Raw genomic sequence first — 26,403 nt, forward strand, 5'->3', positions numbered from 1 at the left:
TTTATTTTTGGTTAATGATAATAAAATGGTTAATGAGAGCTTGTGGAAGAGTGGTTTTTGGAATAAAATTTTTGAAACGTTTTTTAAAATTTTTTATTCCTTTGCAGGCTTAGTAGTGGAAGCCGTCTTATAGACGGAGTCCATTACTAAGCGGGGGCTTAGAGTTAACCACAAAAACTAACCCCCAATTATTACCTGGGTAACCACCACCACAGGGGTGCCCGGAAGAGCCAGTACCAACAGGCCTGGAGCGTAAAAAATGGCTCTCCTGGGCCTAGGCGGTAACAGGCTGGCGTTATTTAGGCTGTTGCTGCTTTTTTGGTATATGGACGAGAATTAAAACATGGGGAACCCTACCCTAAAAATAAAACACATAAGCTTCCCTGTATTTTTATTCTCAGCCAGATACCAGCCAAGCAGCAACAGCCTGCCATTACCAGGGTGGGCGAGGACCATTGTTACAGCCCCTCTCCAGCCTAAATAACGCCAGCCTGTTACTGCCTAGGTCCATGAGTGCCATTTTTGAAGCTCTGGGCCTGTTGGTACCGGTTATTCCCAGTTCCCCTGTGGTGGTGGGTACGGGGTAATAATTGGGGGTTAGTGCTAGCTGTTTTTTGGGCTAACGTAAGCCCCTGCTTAGTAATGGATTCTATAAGACGACTTCCACTACTAAGCCTGTAAAGAAAATTTTTAAAAAACTCAACACATTTAAAAAACTTTTATTCTAAAAAAAAACACTCCCCCACCAGCCCTCAGTAACCATTTTATTATTATTTAAAAAAAAAAAACGCTGGTCACTGTTGTCCACTGAATCTTAAGTAGTCCACAGGATACATGGATATGAAATGAGAAAAAAAACTAAAAATGGGTTAGTACATTTAGGGTATGTTTACACTGCTGAATTCCATGAGTTTAATTACGCGCAATGAACATAGTATCAGTGTTAACAGGTCTCCGTGAGACCTGTTCACACTGAGGAATTTCAGCAGCGGACAATTCCGCTGCTGAAATTGTTCAGAGCAAAGAAGGAACATGTTCCTTCTTTGTGCGGAAGTCTGCGAGCACTGAATAGCCGCCAATGGTGATGGCGCAGTGCCGCACAGTCCTCTAATTCCCTTGTCCTTTATTATGAGGTGGCTGTATTTGTCCTGGTAAATAACCAGAGGTGACACAATCCTTCTATAGGCAGGATACCAAACCTAAGACAGGAGACAAGGAAGCTAAATTTAATACATCTGAGAGAGCTGTGGCAACTAGAGGGACATAGTGACATGATATTTAATAAAAATGTGCATATATACATGCAAAAAATAATGGAATACTGGGAAAACTGTCCATGCAGCCTTTTATCCATGACAATTTTGTTGAGAATAGGTTTTTCATTTAATAGAGAGAAGCATGGACAAACAGTTTTTGCTGATCCCTCATCTCCTGTAGAAACACTTCCATGTCTTCCTTTTCTTTTAATATGAATGTGAAAGGTTCAATGATTTCTTGTCTCCCAGCATCATTAGAATTACATTTATAATCTAAAATGCACTGCTCTGAACTTTTATTATTCATGTTCAATAATGATGGCTTGAAAACATCTCCGCGAAATTATGCTTGGTTTACATCCACCCATTTGCTGGCGGTCGTGATAGCAGTCATCAAAGTTTTGTCCTGTGTAATGGTAGAAAAGATAAATGTGCAATATCAATTAGAATTCATTTATTAAAATTCTTAAACTTATCAGATATAAATAAATGTAAATAAATGTTGTATGTTTTCGTATTAAAAATAAATAAATCACATTTTTAACAATGTAATTCCGTAAACACACTCTTTGAGCATTTCAAGTGTGAGCCATAACATACATAACTAAAGGCACCCTTTGGCTTTTAGAACATATTAAACAAGATTTATCAAACCGTGTGTTAGGCTGGGTTCACACCATGTTTTTGCTATACAGTTCCCGTATCAGGTTTTTGATAAAAAAAAAAAAGATTCCTCAAAACCTGACTAAACTGTATCAAAACGTGGCTACAAATTTTTATGTGTATATGGTTGAAAACTGTATACGGTTTGAAAAATGATGTCCGATTGCATCCGTTTTTTTAACCCCTTGGGGACGGAGCCCATTATAACCCTAAGGACCCGGCCATTTTTTGCAATTCTGACCACTGTCACTTTAAGCATTAATAACTCTGGAATGCTTTTACTTTTCATTCTGATTCCGAGAATGTTTTGTCCTGACATATTCTACTTCATGTTAGTGGTAAATTTAGTGATTAAAAAAAAAAAAAAAAAACACATAGCATACTATTTTGGAAACTACACCCCTCAAGGCACATAACAAGGAGTCCAGTGAGCCTTATCACACCACAGGGGTTTGACGACTTTTTGTTAAAGTCGGATGTGTAAATGAAAAAAATTTTTTTCACTAAAGTGCATTTCCCCCCCAAATTTATCATTTTTACAAAGGGTAATAGGGGAAAATGCCCACCAAAATGTGTAACCCCATCTCTTCTGAGTATGGAAATACCCCATGTTTGGATGTAAAATGCTCTGCGGGCATGGGGGGCATGTCGCATTTAGGAAGCCCCTATAGTGCCAGAACAGTAAAAAAAAAAAATAAATAAATACTCACATGGCATACTAGTTTGGAAACTACACCCCTCAAGGAACGTAACAAGGGGTACAATGAGCCTTAACACCCCAGAGGTGATTGACGAACTTTCGTTAAACTGGGACATGAAAATTAAAAATTGATTTTTAACACTAAAATGCTGGTGTTACCCCAAACTTTTCATTTTCACAAGGAGTAATAAGAGAAAATGCCCCACAAAATTTGTAACCCCATTTCTCTCGAGTAAGGAAATACCTCATATGTGGATGTAAAGTGCTCTGCGGGTGCACTAGAGGGCTCAGAAGGGAAGGAGCGACATTGGGCTTTTGGAGAGCGAATTTTGCTGAAATGGTTTTTGGGGGCATGTCGCATTTAAGATGCCCCCATGATGCCAGAACAGTAAAAAAAAAAAAAAAACACCACATGGCATACTATTTTGGAAACTAGACCCCTCAAGGAATTTAATAAGGGGTGCAGTGAGCATTTACCCCCCACTGGCATTTGACAGATCTTTGGAACAGTGGGCTATGGAAATGAAAAATAAAATTTTTATTTTTTACAGACGACTGTTCAAACAATCTGTCAGACACCTGTGGGGCGTAAATGCTCACTGTACCCCTTGTTACATTCCGTGAGGGGTGTAGTTTCCAAAATGGGGTCACATGTGGAGGGGGGTCCACTGTTCTGGCACCATGGGGGCTTTGTAAACACACGTGGCCTTCAATTCCAGCCTAATTCTCTCTCAAAAAGCCCAATGGCGCCACTTCTCTTCTGAGCATTGTAGTTTGTCCGCAGAGCACTTTACACCCACATATGGGGTATTTATAAACTAAGAAGAAATGGGGTTACAAATTTCGGGGGGCAATTTCTCTATTACCCCTTGTGAAAAAAAATTGGGGTAACACCAGCATTTCAGGGAAATGCAGAACTACAACTCCCAGCATGCCTGGACAGTCTGGGCATGCTAGGAGTTGTAGTTATGCAACAACTGGGGAAGAACAGTTTGGAGACTGCTAAGTAGTGATCTCCAAACTGTAGCCCTCCAGATGTTGCAAAATTACAACTCCAAGCATGCCCAGACTATCCAGGTATGCTGGGAGTTGTAGTTCTGCAACATCTGAAGGGCCAGATGTTACAGAACTACAACTCCCAGCATGCCTGGACAGTCTGGGCATGCTGGGAATTGTACTTTTGCAACATCTGGAGGGCTACAGTTTGGAGACCACTGTATAGTGGTCTCAAAACTGTGCCACTTCACATGTTGCAAAACTACAACTCCCAGCATGCCCAGACAGTGTCAGTGCATGCTGAAAGTTGTAGTTTTGCAACATCTGGAGGATCACAGTTTAGAGACCACTACACAGTGGTCTCCAAACTGTGACCCTCCAAATGTTGCAAAACTACAACTCCCAGCATGCCCACACAGCCTTTGGCTGTGTGGGCATGCTGGGAGTTGTAGTTTTGCAGCTTTTAGAAGGCCACAGTGAAGATCACTTACCGCTATTTTCGCTGCAGCCTTCACCGCGCTGCACTTTCCGGCCGCACTCCTCCTGCTGCCGCCACTGCTTCGGGTTGCCGCCTCTGTCGGTCTGGTAAGCCGGCCATGTTCCCCCACCTCGCCGCCCGTGTTCCCCCCCGCTCTGCCAGACTTCGATCATTGGGCAGAGTGGGGGAAATTAATACTGCCACCTCGCTCCTATCCTTTAGTATGGTCGGATCTGTCTCTGACAGCTCCGATCATTCTTATTTTCCGGGCAATCGGGTCACCAGTGACCCGATTGGCCCGGATCGCCGCAAATTGCAAGTCTGACCTGCGATTTGCAGCGATAAATATCAGCGATAAATATCAGCAGTCATCCCGGTCCGATCACCGCCCGGCGAGCAGTGGTGATCGGAAAGGACGCCCTCCGTCCTTAAGTGATGGGATACGGGGGCGTATGCATACGCCCTCCGTCCCCAAGGAGTTAAGAAAAAAAAAACGTTTACGTTTTTAACTTTTCACTTCATTATGAATATTTCACTTATTTGATTGAAATTCCAAGAAAAAAAAATGTGCAAAGTCAAAAACCGTATGGTGAAAACGGAATGGAACCGTACATACATACTGTTCTGTATGGTTCCCATTGACTCCCCTTTAAAAAAAAACGTATACAGTTTAATACAGTTTTTCACCCGGACAAAAAAAAAAAAAAAAACGTGGTAGACTACGGTTTTGGGTACGGGTAAAAAAAACAGACAAAACCATATGAGATGCAAGACGGACTAAACTGGATGATGCGTTTGACATACGGTTTAGGGCGCATTCACAACATGTTTTTGCAATACAGTTTCCGTATCAGGCTTTTGACGAAAAACGGATTCCTCAAAACCTGACTAAACTGTATCAAAACGTGTGTACAAATTTCAACCTGTATACAGTTAAAAACCGTATACGGTTTGCAAAATGATGTCCGGTTGCATCCGTTTTGTAAGAAAAAAACATATACGTTTTTAACTTTTCACTCCATTTTGAATAAAGTTTCACTTGTTTGATAGAAATTCCAAGAAAAAAAAACTGTGCAAATTCAAAAACCGGATGGAACCATACGCACATACAGTTCTATACGGTTCCCATTGACTCCCATGTTAAAAATAAATAAATAAATACGGTTTAATACAGTTTTTCCCCCGGACAAAAAAAAAGTGGTAGACTACAGTTTTGGGTACGGGTAAAAAAATCGGACAAACCCGTATAAGGCTGCATTCACATCGCGGTTTTACACTACGGGTGCCGGATACGGCTGGGGGAGAGGCAAACCGGGCGCTCCCGTTCCCCAGCCGGACCAGCGCTAAACTCCATTCACTTTAATGAGCCGACCGGAGTCAAACGGTGACTTCGGTCGGCTCATTTTTGACCCGTATCCAGTTTTGTGACCGGACCTAAAACCCTAGTATAGTGAATGCAGCCTAAGATGCAAGTCTTAGGCTGGGTTCACACTACGTTTTTCAACTAAGGTTCCCGCATACGTTTTCTATCAAAAAACCGTATGGGGGAAAAACGGATGGAACAGTATGGGAAAAAGTAAACCGTATGGGTTTTTAAACAGTATACTGTTTTTAAAAGTGCATACTGTTCCGTCCGTTTTTGTAGAAAAAAACCCATACGTTTTTGAAAATTTTGTCCATTTTTAATGGGAGGGGTCTTGGGTGGGGACTTTAGGATTCAAATGCGCATGTGCAAAGTAAAAACGTATACGTTTTTCCCGTATGGAACCGTATACATGTGCGTTTCCCATTGACGTCCATGTTAAAAAAAACGTATGCAGTTGCAGTACGGTTTTTAAACCGGAGTCAAAACCGTGGTTGACCACGATTTTGTCTCCGGTTTAAAAACCGTACTGCAACCGCATACGTTTTTTTAACATGGACGTCAATGGGAAACGCACATGTATACGGTTCCATACGGGAAAAACGTATACGTTTTTACTTTGCACATGCGCATTTGAATCCTAAAGTCCCCACCCAAGACCCCTCCCATTAAAAATGGACAAAATTTTCAAAAACGTATGGGTTTTTTTCTACAAAAACGGACGGAACAGTATGCACTTTTAAAAACAGTATACTGTTTAAAAACCCATACGGTTTACTTTTTCCCATACTGTTCCATCCGTTTTTCCCCCATACGGTTTTTGATAGAAAACGTATGCGGGAACCTTAGTTGAAAAACGTAGTGTGAACCCAGCCTTAGGCTGGGTTCACATGACGTTTTCTCCCATACGGGAGCGCATACGGCAGGGGGGAGCTAAAACCCTGCGCTCCCGTATGCTCTCATATGTGCTCCCGTATGAAATTCATTTCAATGAGCCGGCCGGAGTGAAACGTTCAGTCTGGTCGGCTCATTTTTGCGCCGTATGCGCTTTTTTTCCCGGACCTAAAACTGTAGTCAACCATGGTTTTAGGTCCGGTTGTAAAAGCGCATATGGCTCAAAAATGAGCCGACCGGACCGAACGTTTCACTCCAGCCGGCTCATTGAAATGAATGACATACGGGAGCGCATACGGGAGCGCAAGGTTTTAGCTCTCCCATGCCGTATGCGCTCCCGTATGGGAGAAAACATGATGTGAACCCAGCCTTAACCGGATGATGCGTTTGACATACAGTTTACAATGTTAAGTCAATGCATACAGTTTTCTATACAGTTCCATACGGTTTTTGACTTGAAACCGTATACGGGAACTGTACAGCAAAAACGTGGTGTGCATGCACCCTAAGAATGTGATGAGGAAAAAAACGTGAGCTAAAAAAAATTGCTGGGTCATGAAGGGGTGGGGGAGAGAAAATAAATGAAGGACAAAAACTAAGTTTTCTTGCTAATTTTCACTTCAGGCTTTGCTTCAAAAAACTGCATAAAAAAAACATACGTGCAGTCTTCAGTATTTTTTGTAGGGTCACGTTCCAGTGCTGTTCCTATACCTCACCGCGCTGTAATGCCGGAGATATCCGGCAGGTGGCACTACATCCTAACGCATGACAAGGTGGTAACGCATGAGCCATCGTTGAATTACATAATATATGCCGTACATAACCGCGTTTTATGACGCACGGTTATGCGTTCACTCCCGGAGCCGTGCGGTGACTCCCGTGAGAATGGGTTAGGATCAGGAAGCAATGTGCAGCTATGTGACTAGCCCAGCGCCCTTTGGCCGGCTCCTCCTCCCCGGTCTGGGCGGTGCAGGGGGAGGTAGCCAAGTGCAGTGTCGGCCGGTGCACCAGGGACGCGCACCCCGGTGTCCTCATCTGTAATCTGCGGGAGGAGATCCGTCTGCTCGGTAATCGTGCGCAGTAACAGGTGAAGATGGTGACCCGAGTGTACACAGCATCCTCCTCCTGCTCCACCACGGTGAGTGACGGCTCTGGAGACAGTCCTTACTGCTGCTTTCCTAACATTCAGCACTTTAAGAAGAAGTAATGCTGGATGTGTGTGTGGGGGTCTATCCAGTGTATCCCCTACACCTGAGCATAGTGCACTCATGGAGGATAGGGGTAGTAGTTCTGCTATTATTACTGTGAAAGGTGCAGAGAGACCCAGTAAAGAGACGTATGTTTTATTATGGGACCCAACCATATATGAAGCTGGTTAGACTGGTTCTACAGGCTCCTTTCTAGTCAGGATTTTATATATATTTTTTTATATTTGTTTCTCAAACGGGGTGCCTCCAGCTGTTGCAAAACTACAACTCCCAGCATGCCCGGACAGCCGTTGGCTGTCCGGCCATGCTGGGAGTTGTAGTTTGTCAAGAGCTGGATGCACCCCGGCTGGCAAAGACTTTTTTTTATTTTTTATAGAGGCATATTTGTTTAGAGTCTCACACACATACATCAGTCATAAGATGACGTGAATAACATTTATGACAATGGCACCCAACAAGGAATGGGATACATTAACCCCTTAAGGACTCAGGGTTTTTCCGTTTTTGCACTTTCGTTTTTTCCTCCTTACCTTTTTAAAAATCATAACCCTTTCAATTTTCCACCTAAAAATCCATATTATGGCTTATTTTTTGCGTCACCAATTCTAATTTGCAGTGACATCAGTCATTTTACCCAAAAATTCACGACGAAACGGGAAAAAAAAATCATTGTGCGACAAAATCGAAGAAAAAATGCCATTTTGTAACTTTTGGGGGCTTCAGTTTCTACGCAGTGCATATTTCGGTAAAAACGACACCTTATCATTATTCTGTAGGTCCATACGGTTAAAATGATACCCTACTTATATAGGTTTGATTTTGTCGCACTTCTGGAAAAAATCATAACTACATGCACGGAAATTTATACGTTTAAAAATGTCATCTTCTGACCCCTATAACTTTTTTATTTTTCCACGTACAGGGCGGTATGAGGACTCATTTTTTGCGCCGTGATCTGAAGTTTTTATCGGTATGATTTTTGTTTTGATCTGACTTTTTGATCACTTTTTATTCATTTTTGAATGGTATAAAAAGTGACCAAAATACGCTTTTTTGGACTTTGGAATTTTTTTTGCGCATGCGCCATTGACTGTGCGGTTTAATTAATGATATATTTTTATAGTTCGGACATTTACGCACGCGGCGATACCACATATGTTTATTTTTATTTACACTGTTTTATTTTTTTTTATGGGAAAAGGGGTGATTCTAACTTTAATTAGGGAAGGGGTTAAATGACCTTTATTAACACTTTTTTTTAAACTTTTTTTTTGCAGTGTTAAAGGTCCCATAGGGACCCATAACACTGCACACACTGATCTCTCATCCTGATCACAGGCGTGTATTAACACGCCTGTGATCAGTGTTATCGGTGCTTCACTGCTCCTGCCTGGATCTCAGGCACGGAGCAGTCATTCGTCGATGGGACACCGAGGAGGCAGGTAAGGGCCCTCCCGGTGTCCTGTAAGCTGTTCGGGACGCCGCAATTTCACCGCGGTGGTCCCGAACAGCCCGACTGACTAGCCGGTATACTTTCACTTTCGCTTTAGAAGCGGCGGTCAGCTTTGACCGCCGCTTCTAAAGGGTTAATACCGCACATTGCCGCTATGTGTGGTATTAGCCGCGGGTCCCGGCCGTTGATGATCGCCGGGACCGACGCGATGTGATGCGGGGTCGCAGCGCGACCCCGCTTCATATGGCGGGAGCCGGCGCAGGACGTAAATATACGTCCTGCGTCGTTAAGGGGTTATCCAGGAAAAAACTTTATTTATTTTTTTTTTTAATATACCAACTGGCTCCAGAAAGTTAAACAGATTTGTAAATTATTTCTATTAAAAAATCTTAATCCTTTCAGTACTTATGAGCTGCCGAAGTTGAGTTGTTGTCTAAGTGCTTTCTGATGACACCTGTCTCAGGGACCGCCCAGTTTAGAAGGAAATCCCCATAGCAAACCTCTTCTACTCTGTGCAGTTCCCGGCACAAGCAGAGATGTCAGCAGAGAGCACTTCAAACAACAACTCAACTTCAGCAGCTGATAGTTATTGGAAGGATTAAGATTTTTTAATAGAAGTAACTTACAAATCTGGTTAACTTTCTGGAGCCAGTTCATATATGAAAAAAAGTTTTTTCTTGGAATACCCCGTTAACCCCTTAACGACCAAGGAGGTATATTTACGTCCTTGGCCGGCTCCCGCGATATAACGCGGTGACCCCGCATCATATCTGGTCGGTCCCAGCATGTATCTGGTGCCGGGACCCGGGGCTAATAGCGTGCGGCAGCGATCGCGGTGCCGCGCGCTATTAACCCTTTAGACACGGCGTTCAAAGTTGAACTCCGCGTCTAAACCAAATGTGAAAGCTGCCCAGCTGCTCAATGGGGCTGATCGGGACTACAGCAGTGAAAATGCGGTGTCCCGATCAGCTGGGACACGAGTGGAGGTCCTCTTACCTGCCTCCGGTGTGTCCCCTCGACGATTGATTGCTCCAAGCCTGAGATTCAGGCTTGAGCAATCGACCGCCGATAACCCTGATCACTGCAAAGCTATGGCTTTGCAGTGAACAGGGTATAAGATTAGTGTGTGCAGTGTTATAGGTCTCTATGGGAGCTATAACACTGCAAAAAAAAGTGTAAAACCAAAAAAGTTAATAAGTGATTTAACCCTTTCCTTAATAAAAGTTCAAATCACCCCCCTTTTCCCATAAAAAAACACAATAAAAATAAATATTAACATATGTGGTATCGCCGCGTGTGTAAATGTCCGAACTATGAAAATATATCATTAATTAAGCCGCACGGTCAATGGCGTACGCACAAAAAAATTCCAAAGTCCAAAATAACGTATTTTTGGTCGCTTTTTAGATCATGAAAAAAATTTATAAAAACCGATCAAAAAGTCCGATCAATATAAAAATGGTACCACTAAAAACTTCAGATCACGCGCAAAAAATAAGCCCTCATACCGCCCCGTATGTGGAAAAATAAAAAGTTATAGGGGTCAGAAGATGACAATTTTAAACGTATACATTTTCCTGCATGTAGTTTAGGATTTTTTCCAGAAGTACGACAAAATCAAACCTATATAAGTAGGGTATCATTTTAATCGTATGGACCTACAGAATAAAGATAAGGTGTCATTTTTACCGAAAAACGTACTGCGTAGAAAAGGAAGCCCCCAAAAGTTACAAAATGGCGTTTTTTTCTTCAATTTCGTCGCACAATGATTATTTTTTCCGTTTCGCCGAAGATTTTTGGGTAAAATGACAGATGTCACTGCAAAGTAGAATTGGTGGCGCAAACAATAAGCTATAATATGTATTTTTAGGTGCAAAATTGAAAGGGTTATGATTTTTAAAAGGTGAGGAGGAAAAAACGAAAGTGCAAAAACTGAAAAACCCGTGGTCCTTAAGGGGTTAAGCAATGGGACAAAGACTATCCTGTGACAGCTAGACAACTGAGAATGGGGTGTCCTGGCTTAGTACCAATTAAATGTGGTCCTTGGAAGGACAACCTGTGATCCAGCTACAGGATCATGATCAGCCACAGCCTTGTACGGAATGGATACCGATCAATACTGGAACAAAAAATATGCAAAAGAACAGCACCAGACAGACTATAGAGGCATCTCGTAGTGGATAATAAAGGTGGGAATCTAGTGCAGAAGAGATAAATACTCTATAGTATGTACAAATACAGAAAGTGTATTGGCTGTACAAAAATACTGGCAAACATATAGGCCGACATTTATTATTGTCTTTAGACAGTCTTTTGTGTTTATTTGCGCCTTTTTGTTTACACATTTCTGCTGATTTTTAGTTGCAATCCACTGATTTTGGAAATACACATGATATGGAAGGGTTTTAGGAACTGCGCCTTTTTGTGAAAAAGGCGCATAGGCACTGAAAAGTCTCTAAAACTACACCAGCCCAGACTAAGCTTAGCTTTTTGATGTATGTGAAGAGAGAAATTTCCGAAAATGTGACCTGCACAAAATGTATCAAATGCTCTGTGACCATTTAACCTTTTCAGGACGTAGGGCTAATGCATACGCCCTGCATCCCGAGTCCTTAAGGACGTGGGGCGTATGTATACGCCCGTGGGAATTCTGGTCCCCGCCGCTAGCCGGTTGGGGACCGGATCGGGATGCCTGCTGAAATCATTCAGCAGGCATCCCGGCACATCACCGAGGACCCCCCCCCCCCCCCCATGTTGGCGATCGCAGAAAATCTGCTATTCCGGTCTGATCTGGTCTCTGGTGACCCGATCGCCCTGAAAATAGGGATGATCGGAGCAGTCAGTGGCAGCCCTGATCATCCTGGATAGGAGCGATATTGCAGTGCTGTGATCTCCTCCTATCCCCTGCCATTAGTCAGAAATTAATTCTGACCAATGGCAGCACACGACAGGGGGTTGCCATGGAAACCCCCACTCTGCCCACCCCTGGATGTCGGGCAGAACAGGGGGAGAAGATGGCGGTGGGTACCTGATCAGAAGATGCTGTGGGGACCGCCGATAATCGCGGGAGACTGCAGAGCAGCGCAGGTAGGGAAGCGACGGTGGGGGGGAATGAAGGGGGCAGTAAAGCGATCTTTACTGCTGCCCTTCTACTGGTTGCCAAACTGCAACTCCCAGCATGCCCAGACAGCCAAAGGCTGTCTGGGCATGCTGGGAGTTGTAGTTTTGCAACATCTGGGGGGTCACAGTGGTTGGTATTACAGTGGTGCCCAAACGGTAGCCCTCCAGATGTTGACAAACTGCAACTCTCAGCATGCCTAGACTGCCCAGGCATGCTGGGAGTTGTAGTTCTATAACATCTGTCCTATCAGATTTTGCACTTTTCATGAAAATTTTGAAAATTGCTGCTATACTTTTGAAGCCCCCTTTTTTCAAAAGTAAAAATATGTCCATTTTATGATGCCAACATAAAGTGGACATATTGTATTTGTGAATCAATATACAAGTTATTTGGAATATCCATTTTCCTTACAAGCAGAGAGCTTCAAAGTTAGAAAAATGCAAAATGTTCAAAATTTTCATGAAATTTTGGGATTTTTCACCAAGAAAGGATCCAAGTAACGACAAAAATTTACCACTAACATAAAGTAGAATATGTCACGAAAAAATAATCTCAGAATTAGAATAATCGTTAAAAGCATCTGAGTTATTAATGCTTAAAGGGACGGTGGTCAGAACTGTGAAAAAGGGCTGCGTCCTTAAGGTGAAAATGAGCGGCGTCCTTAAGGGGTTAATAAACTTGATGTTCCTACACATTACCAGCACAGAAACAAAAGGTGCAGAAAAATGCTTCACTTACACCTACAATGATAGGTAGGTGTACACACACTATACAGTAATAGTAAAACAAGCTAAGTACCCAACCTAACAGGTGACCAAAGGAGAAAGCTTAAAGGGGTACTCTGGTGAAGAAAAAAAAAAAAAAGTTTTCATCAACTGATGCCAGAAAGTTAAACAGACTTGTAAATTACTTCTATTTAAAAAAAATTAATCCTCCCAGTACTTATTAGTGGCTGTATACTACAGAGGAAATTATTTTCTTTTTGGATTTCTTTTCTGTCATGACCACAGTGCTCTCTGCTGACACTCTTTTTTATTATAAAAATACAAAACAATTCCAAAAAACAAAAACACAAAACAAGCTTAACCAGCTACAACAGAAATGCAAAATAAAATAAAACCCTGCCTAACCGGCCAGCCCAGCTTTAATAAATTGTAAAATATACCAAACTACAACTATACTATACCTATACACCTAAGCAAACTATCAAATTCACACTCACACACATAACATTAAAAATAATAATAATAATAAATAAATAAAATAAAAAATTAAAAAATAAAAATAAAAAATTTTTTTTAAAAAAATAAATAAAAAAATACAAAAATTAAATTAGCTCAACTTGACTAATTAAATGAAATAAATAAACCAACATAAAATTCAGCACCACCTGGCTATAACTCAAAATGATCCATACTTGGGAAAATAAATAAATAAATCAAGCAACAGAAAACATAACACACGCATAATCTCCAAAACTAACAAACACACACACACACATATTGAGAATGAACATAACAACAGCACAACTTGGCTTATCAAAAAAAATAAATAATAATTTCCTATATATATATATATATATATATATATATATATATATACATACATACACATAATAAAAAAATAAATAAAAATTAAATTAAATTAAAAAAAAAATAAAATAAAATAAAAATTTTAAAATAACTTAGATATACACAGACAAAAACACCTACATATAATAATAATAATAATAATAATAATAATAATACAGAACTACAACTGGTCCGACTGCCCTTTTCTTATGGCTAATGCAACAATATAAAACAAAATACATGACACACTATACCAACAAATAAATAATATAAAACAATAAACATAGCACAGTATACATACAAATATAATAAATGTGCCTCACAAAAATACCTACAAAAACCCTAAAATAAATCCTACACTAAAACTGTGCCCTCTCCCACACCACCCCTCCTGTACATGGGTCAGTCCATAACCGTTCGTACAGTTCTTAAGTCCAGTCCTTAACTGACCCATGTCAGATCCCCTAAGGAGAGAAAAAAAAAAAAAAAAAAAAAAAAACCACCCCCTCCCCACCTAGCACTCCAACCAACCAACTAAATACAACCTTATATACAAGACCACAACCCAATTTAGGCCCAAGTTCAGTGCCTGTAAGCCCTTCATACCATATCAGCTGTAAACAAAACAAAAAGCTATGGTGCACATGCAACAGCCCACCACCAGGGAGAAAGATGGCAGATCTGATACACTGAAGAAATTTAAACTCTTTCCCTAATTCCCCCTACTATTCTCCCTAATTCTATCCCTTCATTAAAACTGACCCTACTATCACCCTATCTCTATCCCTGTATGCCTGTCCCTAACCAAAATAAAGGTACTCTACCAAAAAGGTCTAGTACCTAGGGCACATGAAAAGAAAACCCTCTCCATAGGAGAGAAGCCCTACTGGTACCAAGACTGCCATACTCCAAAGACCTGATCTTCCCGAGGTCACCGGTGATGTTCCTACAGACCTCCACCTCGGAGAGGACTTTCTGCTGGGTGGACACTAAACACCGTGCATTCCACGTGTGATACTTAACCACTAAGCTGACTAAAAATAAAGTGCCCCGATCTCGGCCACCGAGGGTCCTGAATGCCCCATAAGCCCACTCTGGATAGGTAAGGCCGGCAAGTTGACTCCAGCCGATGGAAGCGCCCACCCGGTTGTAGACCCCTACGTTAAAGGGACAATGAAGCAGGAAGTGGTCCATGCTTTCCAGCGTGTCCACACACTCTTCTCGTGGACACCCCCGGTCATCAGAGTTCCTGTACTTCAGGTTGTCCCTTACACCTAGCTTCCCCTGAAAGCAGCGCCAGGCCAAGTCCCAAAACTTCTGGGGGATCCTTTTCAAGTTTAAAAGATACAACCCCACCCTCAGATCCCGACCTGGGCAGTCCCTGAGCGCCAGAGGCTTCTGGAAGTGGGTCAACAGAACCCGTTTGTCAAGGAACTGCCTTGACTGGGTCCTGATTTCCCACACTCCCAGACCCCACCGACGTATCGCCTTCAGAGTCGGGGTAGCGTAAGCCGGAAGATATCCATGTGGTGTACGGAGGTCCTTCACTTGCCCTCCTCTCTCCCATTCCTGGAAGAAAGGCCGAAACCATTCCCTGCAGGAGAGTACCCACGGAGGAGCCCTCTCTTTCCAGAGGTTCGAGATGTTAGCTTTCAAGAAGGTGTTGGTTAAGAACACCACAGGGTTTACCATAGATAAACCCCCTAGTCTCCTCGTACGGTACGTAACCTCCCTCTTGACTAGATTCAACCTGTTCCCCCATAACAGTTGGAAAAACAGGCTGTAGACCCTAGTGTAGTAAGCATCTGGCAAGATACATACACTGCCCAGATAGATAAACAAGGGGAGCAGGTATGATTTGATCAGGTGCACCCTTTCCCTGAGGGTCATAGACCAACCCTTCCACTGGTTCACCCTCTGAGTGGCATCATGGAGCTTACCGTCCCAGTTTTTGGTGGAATAATCATCCTGGCCGAATGTGATGCCTAGAATTTTTGCTGAGTCTTGGGGCCCTGGGAGGGTGTGCGGGAGATCAAATGTGGGATCCCCCCCTCCCAGCCAGAGACTTTCACACTTTTCCCGGTTGATCTTGGACCCGGATGCCTCCGAGTAGCGCTCCACCTCTGACATCACCACATCGACCTCCTCCCTCGAGGAGACGAAAATAGTGACATCATCAGCGTACGCCACCACTCTCTGGGTGACATCCAGCTCCACCAGACTCATCCCGACTCCCGCCAACGGCCCACGATCTACCCTCCGGACGAAGGGATCAATCGCGAATACGTATAAAAGCGGGCTCAAAGGACAACCCTGACGGACTCCGGACCCCACCTCAAAAGAGCGGCCAGACCACCCGTTCACCAGTGGGAAACTCTCTGCCCCGGCATACAAGATCTTAAGCCAATTAACAAAAGTACACGGTAAGCCATACCTCAGGAGGACGGACCAGAGGTACTCGTGGTTCACCCGATCAAATGCTTTGGCCTGATCCAAGGACAGTAAGTACCCCTTCCAGAGACCCGCACTACTCCGCTCCACTGCCTCCCTGACACTGAGGACAGCACTTAAGGTGCTTCGGCCTGGAACAGAGCAGTGCTGAGCCCCCGAAAGGAGCCGGGGTGCAAACTTCACCAGCCGATTAAACAGTATCTTGGCCAGAAGCTTCCTGTCCATGTTGAGAAGAGCTATGGGCCTCCAATTCTCAATACGGCTAGGATCTTTACCTTTTGAGAGAAGAATCAGGGCCGACCTCCTCATTGACTTTGGCAGAGTGCCCGAGGAGAGACACTCATTGAATACCTTGGTCAAGAGGGGAGCTAAAGACTCCTTAAAGGTCTTATACCACTCGGATGTTAAGCCATCCGGACCTGGCGACTTCTTGGGGGCGAGCCCCTCAATCGCCAGTCTCACTTCCTCTTCCCTGATATCTTCTGCCAAAACATCAAGAGAGGGGTCTACCCCTGGCTCAGGAATGGTTTCAGCCAGGAAAGCCGACATCCTGTCTCGATCTAGATCCTTCCTCCCCAAGAGGTGCAAGTAGAAAGATCTGACGACCTCCAGGATCCCTGATCTGGACCGATTCAGGGATCCCGTACTATCAACCATTCCTGAGACTACTTTACTACTCACTGACATCTTGCAGTTCCTGTAAGGGTCGGGCGAGCGGTACTTCCCGAAATCCCTCTCAAAAACCAAAGATGCGTGCCTATCGTACTGACACCTCATCAGCAAGGACTTCACTCTGGAGATATCCTCCCGACTACCTCCAGTCGAGACAAGGAGCTCGAGTTTCCTCCTCAGACCCTGATACAAGCGATACCTGTTCAGGGACCTGAGGCTCGAGAGCTGGCGGAAGAAACCCGCAACCCGCTTCTTGAATATCTCCCACCACTCTGACTTACTACTACAAAGGCCCAGTAAAGGTACCTGACTCTGAAGAAAATCCTCAAAGGACTGTCTTATCTCTGCTTCCTCCAGGAGGGACGAATTCAGCTTCCAATAACCTTTACCCATCCGGGGGGTCTCTGAAACATTCAAGGAAAACAAAATCATACAGTGATCGGAGAACTCCACCTCAACCACGGACACTGCGGAAGAGACGGCTTCCTCTTTCAAATAAAACCTATCTATCCTAGACCTGCGACTACCTTGATGATAGGTGAAACCCGCGTGGCCTGAGGGGCTCCGGATGTGGGCGTCCTCTAGGCGAGCTTCCCTAACTATATTATTAAGGACCACACTATCGCAATCCAGCGGACCATTGGAGCCTCTCCTATCTTGGGACCTCGTGACATTATTGAAGTCCCCTCCAAAGATCACCTGCCGGCTTGTAAAAAGGAAGGGCTTAATCCTCATAAAAAGATTTTTACGGCCCAGCTTAGTTTGTGGGGCATAGATGTTTATGAGCCGGAGCTCTTGTCCCTTCATGAGGACATCTAAGATCAGGCACCTCCCCATTTCTAACTCAATAACCCGTCTGCATTCAACCGGAGCGGTAAAAAGGACCGCCACCCCACTATACGGCTCAGCCGCAAGAGACCAGTGGGAGGGCCCGCGCCTCCACTCTCTTCTGGCTTTCACCAGAGAGGCTAGATCTGACAACCTGGTCTCCTGTAAAAAGAAAATATCGGCTTCAACACGGCCAAGAAAATTGAAGGCTGCGAATCTAGCCGTATCAGACTTTATACTGGCACAATTAATAGATGCCAGCGTCAGTGGGGTGAGTGCCGCCATTATGGGTGATTAAGTTAGACGGCCACACCTTTACTTCTGCTTCCCCTTCTTTTTTGCCCCCTCATCCCCTGAAGAAGAGGGAAGGGCAGGACCACTTTTGGACCTTTTCTTAGATTCTGATTGGTCCATGTGGTCCCCGTCTCCATCCGGCCCCAGTCTAGCCTTGCCCTCCGAGGAAGATGCCTCCGCAGGACAGGGCCCAGTTCCCCCCAGAGGCTCTCTCATCCTAGGCACCCCGCCCTCACCTTCCCCCTCCAAGGAGGGGGAGGAGATGGTATCGAGGACGAGGTACCGGTTTGACAGGTCAATCAGAGGGGGGGCAGTCAGGCTTCCGTTTTGGACCTGGTCCGTAGTACAAGGCTTAACAGAGGGCTCCGACCTCTTCTTTCTCCCTTTCCTTTTGCCCTTGTCTTTCTTTTTTGGCCTTTCCCCACTCTCCTCATCCACACTTTCATAGTGGGAGGAATCAGAAGGGTCGGCCATTTTGCCTTCCTCTCTGCGCAGCCTCCTGATCTCCTCATCCAGCACGTTCTCCCCCAGGGCTTCAGTGGTTACAGGGCCAGCTTCAGGAGCAGGGGCCGGAGCTACCCCAGTCACCTGGGCACTCTCCAGCTCCCTACTCCTCCTACGATTTTCCTCCCGCCTTAGTTTGGCAGGGCCCTTTTTCCTCGTCACTAGCCCTGTTATGCCCCCATCCCTGCTCGTACCCTCCCCAGCCGGGGCAACTTCACAGCTCTCCCCGGCCGGAGCGGCCCCAGCACGGGCGAAGGCGCTTGGACAACGGCTGAAAGGGTGCCCGAGGACACCACACAGGTGGCACCGGATCTGTCTGCAGGATGCAGCCAGATGACCCACCCCACCACACAAAGCACAAACCTGTACAGTACAGGCTGCACTAAAATGGGTGGGGCTACCGCACCTGTGACAGACCTTAGGCTGCCCCTGGTAAAAGACCTGGATTCTGTCACGTCCAAGGAAGGCAGCTGACGGAATGTGGGCAACTGTACTACCTGAACGCTTGAGTTTGACGGAAAACGTCCAGGCCCCAGACCAGATCCCGTGCTCATCTAGATTTTTCTTGGGCATGTCCGTCACATCCCCATACCGTCCCAGCCAGGTCATGATGTCATAGCAGGAGAGTGACTGACTCTCGGTCACTTTCTTGACTGAGTTCTGACGGGAAATAGCCTTTACAGCAAAATCCCGCCAGCCGGGCTCATTCTTCGCCACTTCGTAGTTCGACCAGAAGAGTTCGAGACCCTCCGGTCGAACAAAACTGACGTCAAATTCGGACGAACCATAGGGGTGAATCAGGGCAAAGATGTCACTCGCCCTGAATTCCATCTGGAGGAGGAGCTCAACCACTTTAGCGCGAGGCGGGCACACATCCTTGCCCCTCCAAATCAGACGGACCACGTTCCTACGGTTATTGTCCTGCCCGGGTGTCGGGAGGGACCAGACCACCTCCCCATTCTGCTCTCGGAATGCCCCCAAACCGTGCCTCTCTATCCAGAAAGACAGGTCGACCTCACCCCTTCCCTCTACCTCGATTGACCTGTCGCCCCTACGTAGAGCCTCCAGGAGGCGCTGCTGCAAGTGACCCCCGGGGCCGGATGGAGAGGGGGACCCCCCGGCAGCGACATGAGCATAGCTCCTAGGAGCAGTCACTACCGGGGGGGCAGCCGAACCAGACTCAGACCCAGGACCACCATTCACACCACAACTCCCACCAACATTCACACCACAATTCTCATCATCCATACCAGACTTTGTATTCATACCACCACTACTCCCACCATTATTCACTCCACTAACACTCCCACATGCACTCTTCTCATTCACAACACTACCACACCCATCATCCTCACCCCCTACACTCGCGTTGTGCCTAACATATCCTGGGCTGGCTGGGACTTGTAGTACTGCCGGTTTTAACAGTCTTTTTTGCTGGCTTTGCTGTTGCTGGGGTCGACTCTGATGGCTCCTCCTCCATGGGCGATGTTACTGCCTGAGCCTGGGGCTGCCCCTCCGAGCGCACCCCAGCTCCTCCCACAACGCCATCACCATGTCTTCCCGACTGCACGGGCTCTGAGGCTGGCACTGGCACTCGGACACTCTCCCCCCTCACAGGAGAGTGCCCCGCAGCACCCACAGAACACACAGACCGACCGTTTTCCACTCCCGATGCCCGGACACTCCCCCCCCTCACAGAGGAGTGCCCTGCAGCGCCGGTAATGTCCACGGCACTCGGGGGACCGCCACCCCAAGCACACAGACATATCACTTATCTGGACACTCCCCCCCCCCCCCCCCCCCCCTCACAGGGAAGTGCCCCTCAGTGCCAGCAACACCTGGGGAACCGCTCCCCAAGCAAACAGTAGCATAGCTTGCCCCTGGTGCCTGGACACGCCCCCCACCACCCTGGGGCGCTCCCGCAGCACCAGGGCTGCTCACCTTAAGCCCAATAGGACTTGCTGGCTCTATAGCGTCCTCTGCCGTCTTGGACGCCATGCTGTACCCCCCTTTCTGGCCCTGCTTCACCACAGAAACGGGGACTGGCAGTTTGGGGGGCCCAGCAGTCTGAACCAACTTTACAGCTGGCCCGGACTGCTGGAAAGGACGAAACACATAAGTCGCAGTCTCCTGAACCTTCTGCCTTTTCTTCCTTTTCTTTACTAGATCATCTTTACCGAGATCCTCACCAAAGGTAAAATCCTCCATACGGGTAGGGGACTCCTGCTGTATAATGGCTTGCAGCAAACCCCCACTGGCCAGCTCCTCCTCACCGCTCTCCTCTGTCTCCCCATCACTGGAGGGTAGCGCCACCTGGGCTGGCTCAGGGTAGCTATCTTGGGGGGGCTGGGGCTCACACACACTAGGGGTGGCATCCATTTCACTTCCCACAGCCGACTCTCTGCCATCTTCCTCCCCTCCTTCCTCCTCACTGCTCTCCTGAGGGCAGCATGCACCATACTTCCTTTCCTTGAATCTCTCCTCATTAACCAGTTTTTCTTTTAGGAATCCTGCCCCCTCAGAGATTTTTCTTTTGGCCTCCTCCACCTCCGCCACCTCTATCTTCAGAGCCCGCACCTGGGCAGTGAACTTCTGCCTCTTACCTGTAGGGCCCTGGTCAGCCTGGTAGCGGGCAAATCTCAGGTCCTCTCTCAGACTCCTCAGCTTCCTGCCCAGCTCTTCGTACTCCGCCATCTTTGCTTGTATCCTTGAGCCATATGTCGCCAATGACTCCCTTGGTCCCCGTGCCCCCCATTGCTGGGGTTCCGGGGTAACAGAAGGACCGCTGGTCTTTGCTGATGCCTTATGTCCCTCTGATCCGGTCAGGGGAGTGGGCTCCACATTTCTGCGGGCCCTGCTGGAACGTCTCACCCCGACCTTGAATCCGGCTGTAGACACTTTCTTCCCCCCTCTCGCCAGCCGGGAATGAGAGGTAGAAGCCCGAGGCTCCATGCAGAAAAGCCCTCCCAAGGAGCCTGCCACGCTCCTGGGAAAGCCCGATGTAAAAACCTGCTTCTCTGCCTGGAAGTCTGGAGAGCAAATGGAGCCACACCCGACAGCTGCACACACTGAAACCACAGGATGTGCTCTCTGCTGACACCTCTGTCCATGTCAGGAACTGTTTAGAGCAGGAACAAATCCCCATAGCAAACATGTTCTGTTCTGGACAGTTGCTAAAACGGACAGAGGTGTCCATAGAGAGCACTGTGGTTGTGACAGAAAAGAAATCCAAAAAGAAAAGAATTTCCTTTGTAGTATACGGAAGCTTATAAATACTGGAAGGATTAAGAATTTTTAATAGAAGTCATTTACAAATCTGTTTAACTTTCTGGCACCAGTTGATTTAAATAGTGATCCATATGGTCATGGAATAATCACAAGCAGACAGGATCTTAGAAACACAGCATAGCAGACATGCATCCTGAAGGCATCTTACCCACTACAGAGAGCCACCTCAACGCCGTTTCGCACAGATCTTCCTAAGGGAATGGACACTAGCCGTCTGCTCCGATCCCATGGGAAGAATTGCTGTAGGACAAATTGCCCAAAAAGTTACCGATGTCTGTGGCAGAAAGGTGTCAGAACACCGCTGTTATTCATGGGGAAGTATAGCTGCTGAAAGTGCTTACAAATAGAGTAAGGCCATGTTCACACATAGGAATTTCCGCGCCAAATTCCATATTGGAATTCGGCACAGAGATTCTGCTGCAGCAGAGTCCCGTTAAAGGGGTACTACCGTGCTGACAACTTATCCCCTATCTAAAGGATAGGGGATAAGTTGCCTGATCGCACGGGTTCCCGCCGCTGGGGACCCCCGCGATCTCGCACGCAGCACCCCACTCTCATCAGGCCCCGGAGCGAACATCCGCTCTGGGTCTGATGACGGGGCCGGTGATGGTGACGACACAGCTCCGCCCCCTTGTGAGGTCACGCTCCTCCCCATCAATGCAAGTCTATGGCAGGGGTGAGACAGCTGTCTCGCCCCCTACCATAGACTTACATTGTGGGGGCGGAGCGTGATGTCACATGGGGTGGAGCCATGACGTCACTACACTCTGGCCCCATGATCAGCAGTCATAAGACCCGGAGCGATGTTCACTCCAGAGCCTGATGAGGGAGGGGTGCTGCGTGCGAGATTGCAGGGTCCCCAGCGGTGGGACCCTGCGCGATCAGGCAACTTATCCCCTATCCTTTAGATAGGGGATAAGTTGTCAGCACGGTAGTACCCCTTTAAATTCAACGAGATTCTGCTGCGCTGTGCACACTGCGGAATTTCCGCGCTAGATTTATTCGGCAAGGAAATACCACGTTCCTTGTCCACAGAAAGAATGAACCAGTTGATTTTTTTCCTACGGACACCGCACGGAATGCACAGCCATCTATGAGATGGTGCATTTCTGTGTGGTCCTAGTGCTGGCATATCATGCTGGTGCCCCCAGTTTGTGGAATGTCCGCACGGAGATTTTCCATGTGGACATTCTGACGTGTGAACATAGCCTCACTGAAGAAGGTGGTCTGGTCTGTTTTCTTTTACTTCATGTTGCAGACTATGTACACCCACTAAATGGCAATGTTATTCTATAATGACCGTGGCCTTTCAAGTAGGATAATGCCCCCTGTTACACTGCAAAAGTTGTTCACATTTCAATCTAGTTGAGTTTTTGTGCTGGTAAAACAAGTCCCTAACCTCTTGGTGCCAAATACCACAGGACGCCTTCAGAGATTTTGAGGAGTCTATGCCTTGATAAATCACAGCTGTTCTGGTGGAAGTGGGAAGACTTAGGCCCTGTTCACACTACAGAGAATTTTAAGGAGATTTATCTAAGACTGTGCAGAGGAAAAGTTGACCAATTCCCCATAGCAACCAATCAGATTGCTTCTTTCATTTTTAAAAATGCCTGTGACTATTGAGAGAAGCAATATGGTTGGTTGCCATGGGCAACTGGTCAGCTTTTTCCTCTGCAAAGGTTTTGATAAATCTTCCCTATGTGCCGAAGCCTCCCAAAGATTTCAGTTGGAATTCGTCTGTTCAGTTCATACATCGATAGTACTACAAAAGAACTTCCGACAAGGAATTAAAATCCATCAAAGGGGTGTTGTTTGCCAGTGAGACTGCGCTTATGCCTGTGGCAAATTGCCGAAGACATAAGTGCTGATTCTGTATCATTTTAAACGGCGTGAACCCAATAGGGAAATTTTTGCTGAATTTCCTCAGTTTGAATGTGCCCTTAGGGTCAGGTCACATGTGCATACTTTCTGCTGCAGATTTGCTTCAGAAGATTTTGCTGCTCATTGAAATCAATGGGCAGCAAAATCTGCAGCAAAAATACGTATGTGTGAACGCACCCTTAGGGTGCATTCACATGCTCTTAACTAGCAGTTGGTTTCACACTGGGAAATCCACCATTTACGCTACTATTCACTTGTATGGGACCGCACATAATCCGCAATATCAGAGTTGCAGACTGCCAGCGAACTCTTTGAAGTGAATGGTAGCGCAACTCTGCTGCTAATTACGAGCATATGAATGTATCCTTAAATAGAGTTGAGCGAATTTACAGTAAATCGCTCAATTCTACCCTTAAAGGGGTACTCCACTGTTCCAAACGCTGGAGCTGGTGCTGGGAGCTCGTGACGTCATAGCCCCGCCCCCTCATGATGACATGTCCCACCCCCTCAATGCAAGTCTATGGGAGAGGGCGTGACGGCCGTCATGCCCCCTCCTATAGACTTGGATTGAGGGGGCGGGGCGTGACATCATGAGCGGGCGGGGCTATGACGACACGAGCTCCCGGCTCCAGCGTTCGGAACAGTCTGTTCCAAATGCTGAGCAGCGGAGTACCCCTTTAAACAATATTAGACATAAAACCCAAGCAGCAGTTTTGTAATAAATAAAACAAAAATATGTTCAAAAATACCATACTTGCGGCATGGTGTTTTTTTTATTTTTTTTATTTTTTTGGGGGGTGGGGGGGGGGATTGGAGACATTGAGGAACTATGAAATGCCATGAGGGGCAGTTTTTTGCGGGTTTTGTTTGCTTGCTTTTTTAGGCCAGGAAATGCCAAACACAAATAGTGTGTTCGCAGCCTTAGGGAGATGTTTTTTCTGCTGTGAGTGACCAGTGTATGTGAAGAATGTAGTGGACGGAGTGAACCCCAGCAGGAGAAGAAATTCTTCTGTAGACAATTACTGAGATAAGACACTCCTGGTTTGCTTGTTTCCTAGTTCCGTAATGACTCAAAAGAGATCCTTGATGCAAATATTTACAGTGAAAGTTTCTGGTCACTATGATATATCAATACTAATTCGGTAGATTGGAATGTATTCACTAAGAATAACCTTTTTTGAAATTGCTTATTGCTTTGAACTACCGTATATACTCGAGTATAAGCCGAGTTTTTCAGCACGATTTTTCGTGCTGAAAACACCCCCCTCGGCTTATACTCGAGTGAACTCTCGACCCGCAGTGGTCTTCAACCTGCGGACCTCCAGAGGTTTCAAAACTACAACTCCCAGCAAGCCCGGGCAGCCATCGGCTGTCCGGGCTTGCTGGGAGTTGTAGTTTTGAAACCTCCGGAGGTCCGCAGGTTGAAGACCACTGCGGCCTTCAACATCATCCAGCCCCCTCTCACCCCCTTTAGTTCTGAGTACTCACCTCCGCTCGGCGCTGGTCCGGTCCTGCAGGGCTGTCCGGAGAGGAGGTGGTCCGGTGGCATAGTGGTTCCGGGCTGCTATCTTCACCGGGGAGGCCTCTTCTAAGCGCTTCGGGCCCGGCCTCAGAATAGTCACGTTGCCGTGACAACGACGCAGAGGTGCGTCATTTGCGTCATTGTCAAGGCAACGCATCTATTCCGGGCCGGAAGCGCGGAGAAGAGGCGCCCCCGGTGAAGATAGCAGCCCGGACCACCTCCTCACCGGACCACCTCCTCACCGGACAGCCCTGCAGGACCGGACCAGCGCCGAGCGGAGGTGAGTACTCAGAACTAAAGGGGGTGAGAGGGGGCTGGATGATGTTGAAGGCCGCAGTGGTCTTCAACCTGCGGACCTCCGGAGGTTTCAAAACTACAACTCCCAGCAAGCCCGGACAGCCGATGGCTGCCCGGGCTTGCTGGGAGTTGTAGTTTTGAAACCTCTGGAGGTCCGCAGGTTGAAGACCACTGAGGGCGAATGATGAGAAGAGGATGATGAAGGGGGGGTGTGGGGATGATGAAGGGGGGTGGGGATGATGAAGGGGGGGGGGATGATTACAAGGGGATGATGAAGGGGGGATGTGTGGGATGATAAGGGGATGATGAAGGGGGGATGTGCGGGATGATAAGGGGATGATGAAGGGGGGATGTGTGGGATGATAAGGGGATGATGAAGGGGGGATGTGCGGGATGATAAGGGGATGATAGGGGGGGATGTGTGGGATGATGACAAGGGGATGATGAAGGGGGATGTGTGGGATGATAAGGGGATGATGAAGGGGGGATGTGTGGGATGATGACAAGGGGATGATGAAGGGGGATGTGTGGGATGATAAGGGGATGATGAAGGGGGGATGTGTGGGATGATGACAAGGGGATGATGATGATGAGGATGTTAATGACGGGTCTGGATGATGACAGGGGGGGATGAGGTATTTCCCACCCTAGGCTTATACTCGAGACAATAACTTTTCCTGGGATTTTGGGTTGAAATTAGGGGTCTCGGCTTATACTCGGGTCGGCTTATACTCGAGTATATACGGTAATAATGTGCAAGAAAGTTAATGGAGTACTGTAGTGAAATAAAACGTATCCCCTAACGAAAGGATCTTTATGAGATACGTGGAAGGGGCCGTGTCAGCTGCCACTACGGTCGCAGTGCAGGAGATCGGGGGGGGGGGATTTTGAATATGATTCTTGTTTTTATCTATTAACTTTAATGTATGAAATTTAAAACATGGTCTCCCAATATAAAATTAT

The 26,403-nt window shown here is 46.4% G+C and overlaps 1 protein-coding gene across 1 annotated transcript in view; it reads left to right on the forward strand.

The window, feature by feature from the left end:
- Positions 1 to 7,200: 7,200 nt before the first annotated feature.
- Positions 7,201 to 26,403, forward strand: part of SH3BGRL2 (SH3 domain binding glutamate rich protein like 2) — a 45,920-nt gene continuing 26,717 nt past the window's right edge. The window contains exon 1 of the mRNA XM_056565945.1: positions 7,201 to 7,488. Coding sequence (XP_056421920.1) covers positions 7,444 to 7,488 — 45 coding nt within the window. The 5' untranslated portion in view covers positions 7,201 to 7,443. The remainder of the gene's footprint in view (positions 7,489 to 26,403) is intronic.

This window comes from Hyla sarda, chromosome 3, assembly GCF_029499605.1.
Source record: "Hyla sarda isolate aHylSar1 chromosome 3, aHylSar1.hap1, whole genome shotgun sequence".
Lineage (NCBI taxonomy): Eukaryota > Metazoa > Chordata > Amphibia > Anura > Hylidae > Hyla > Hyla sarda.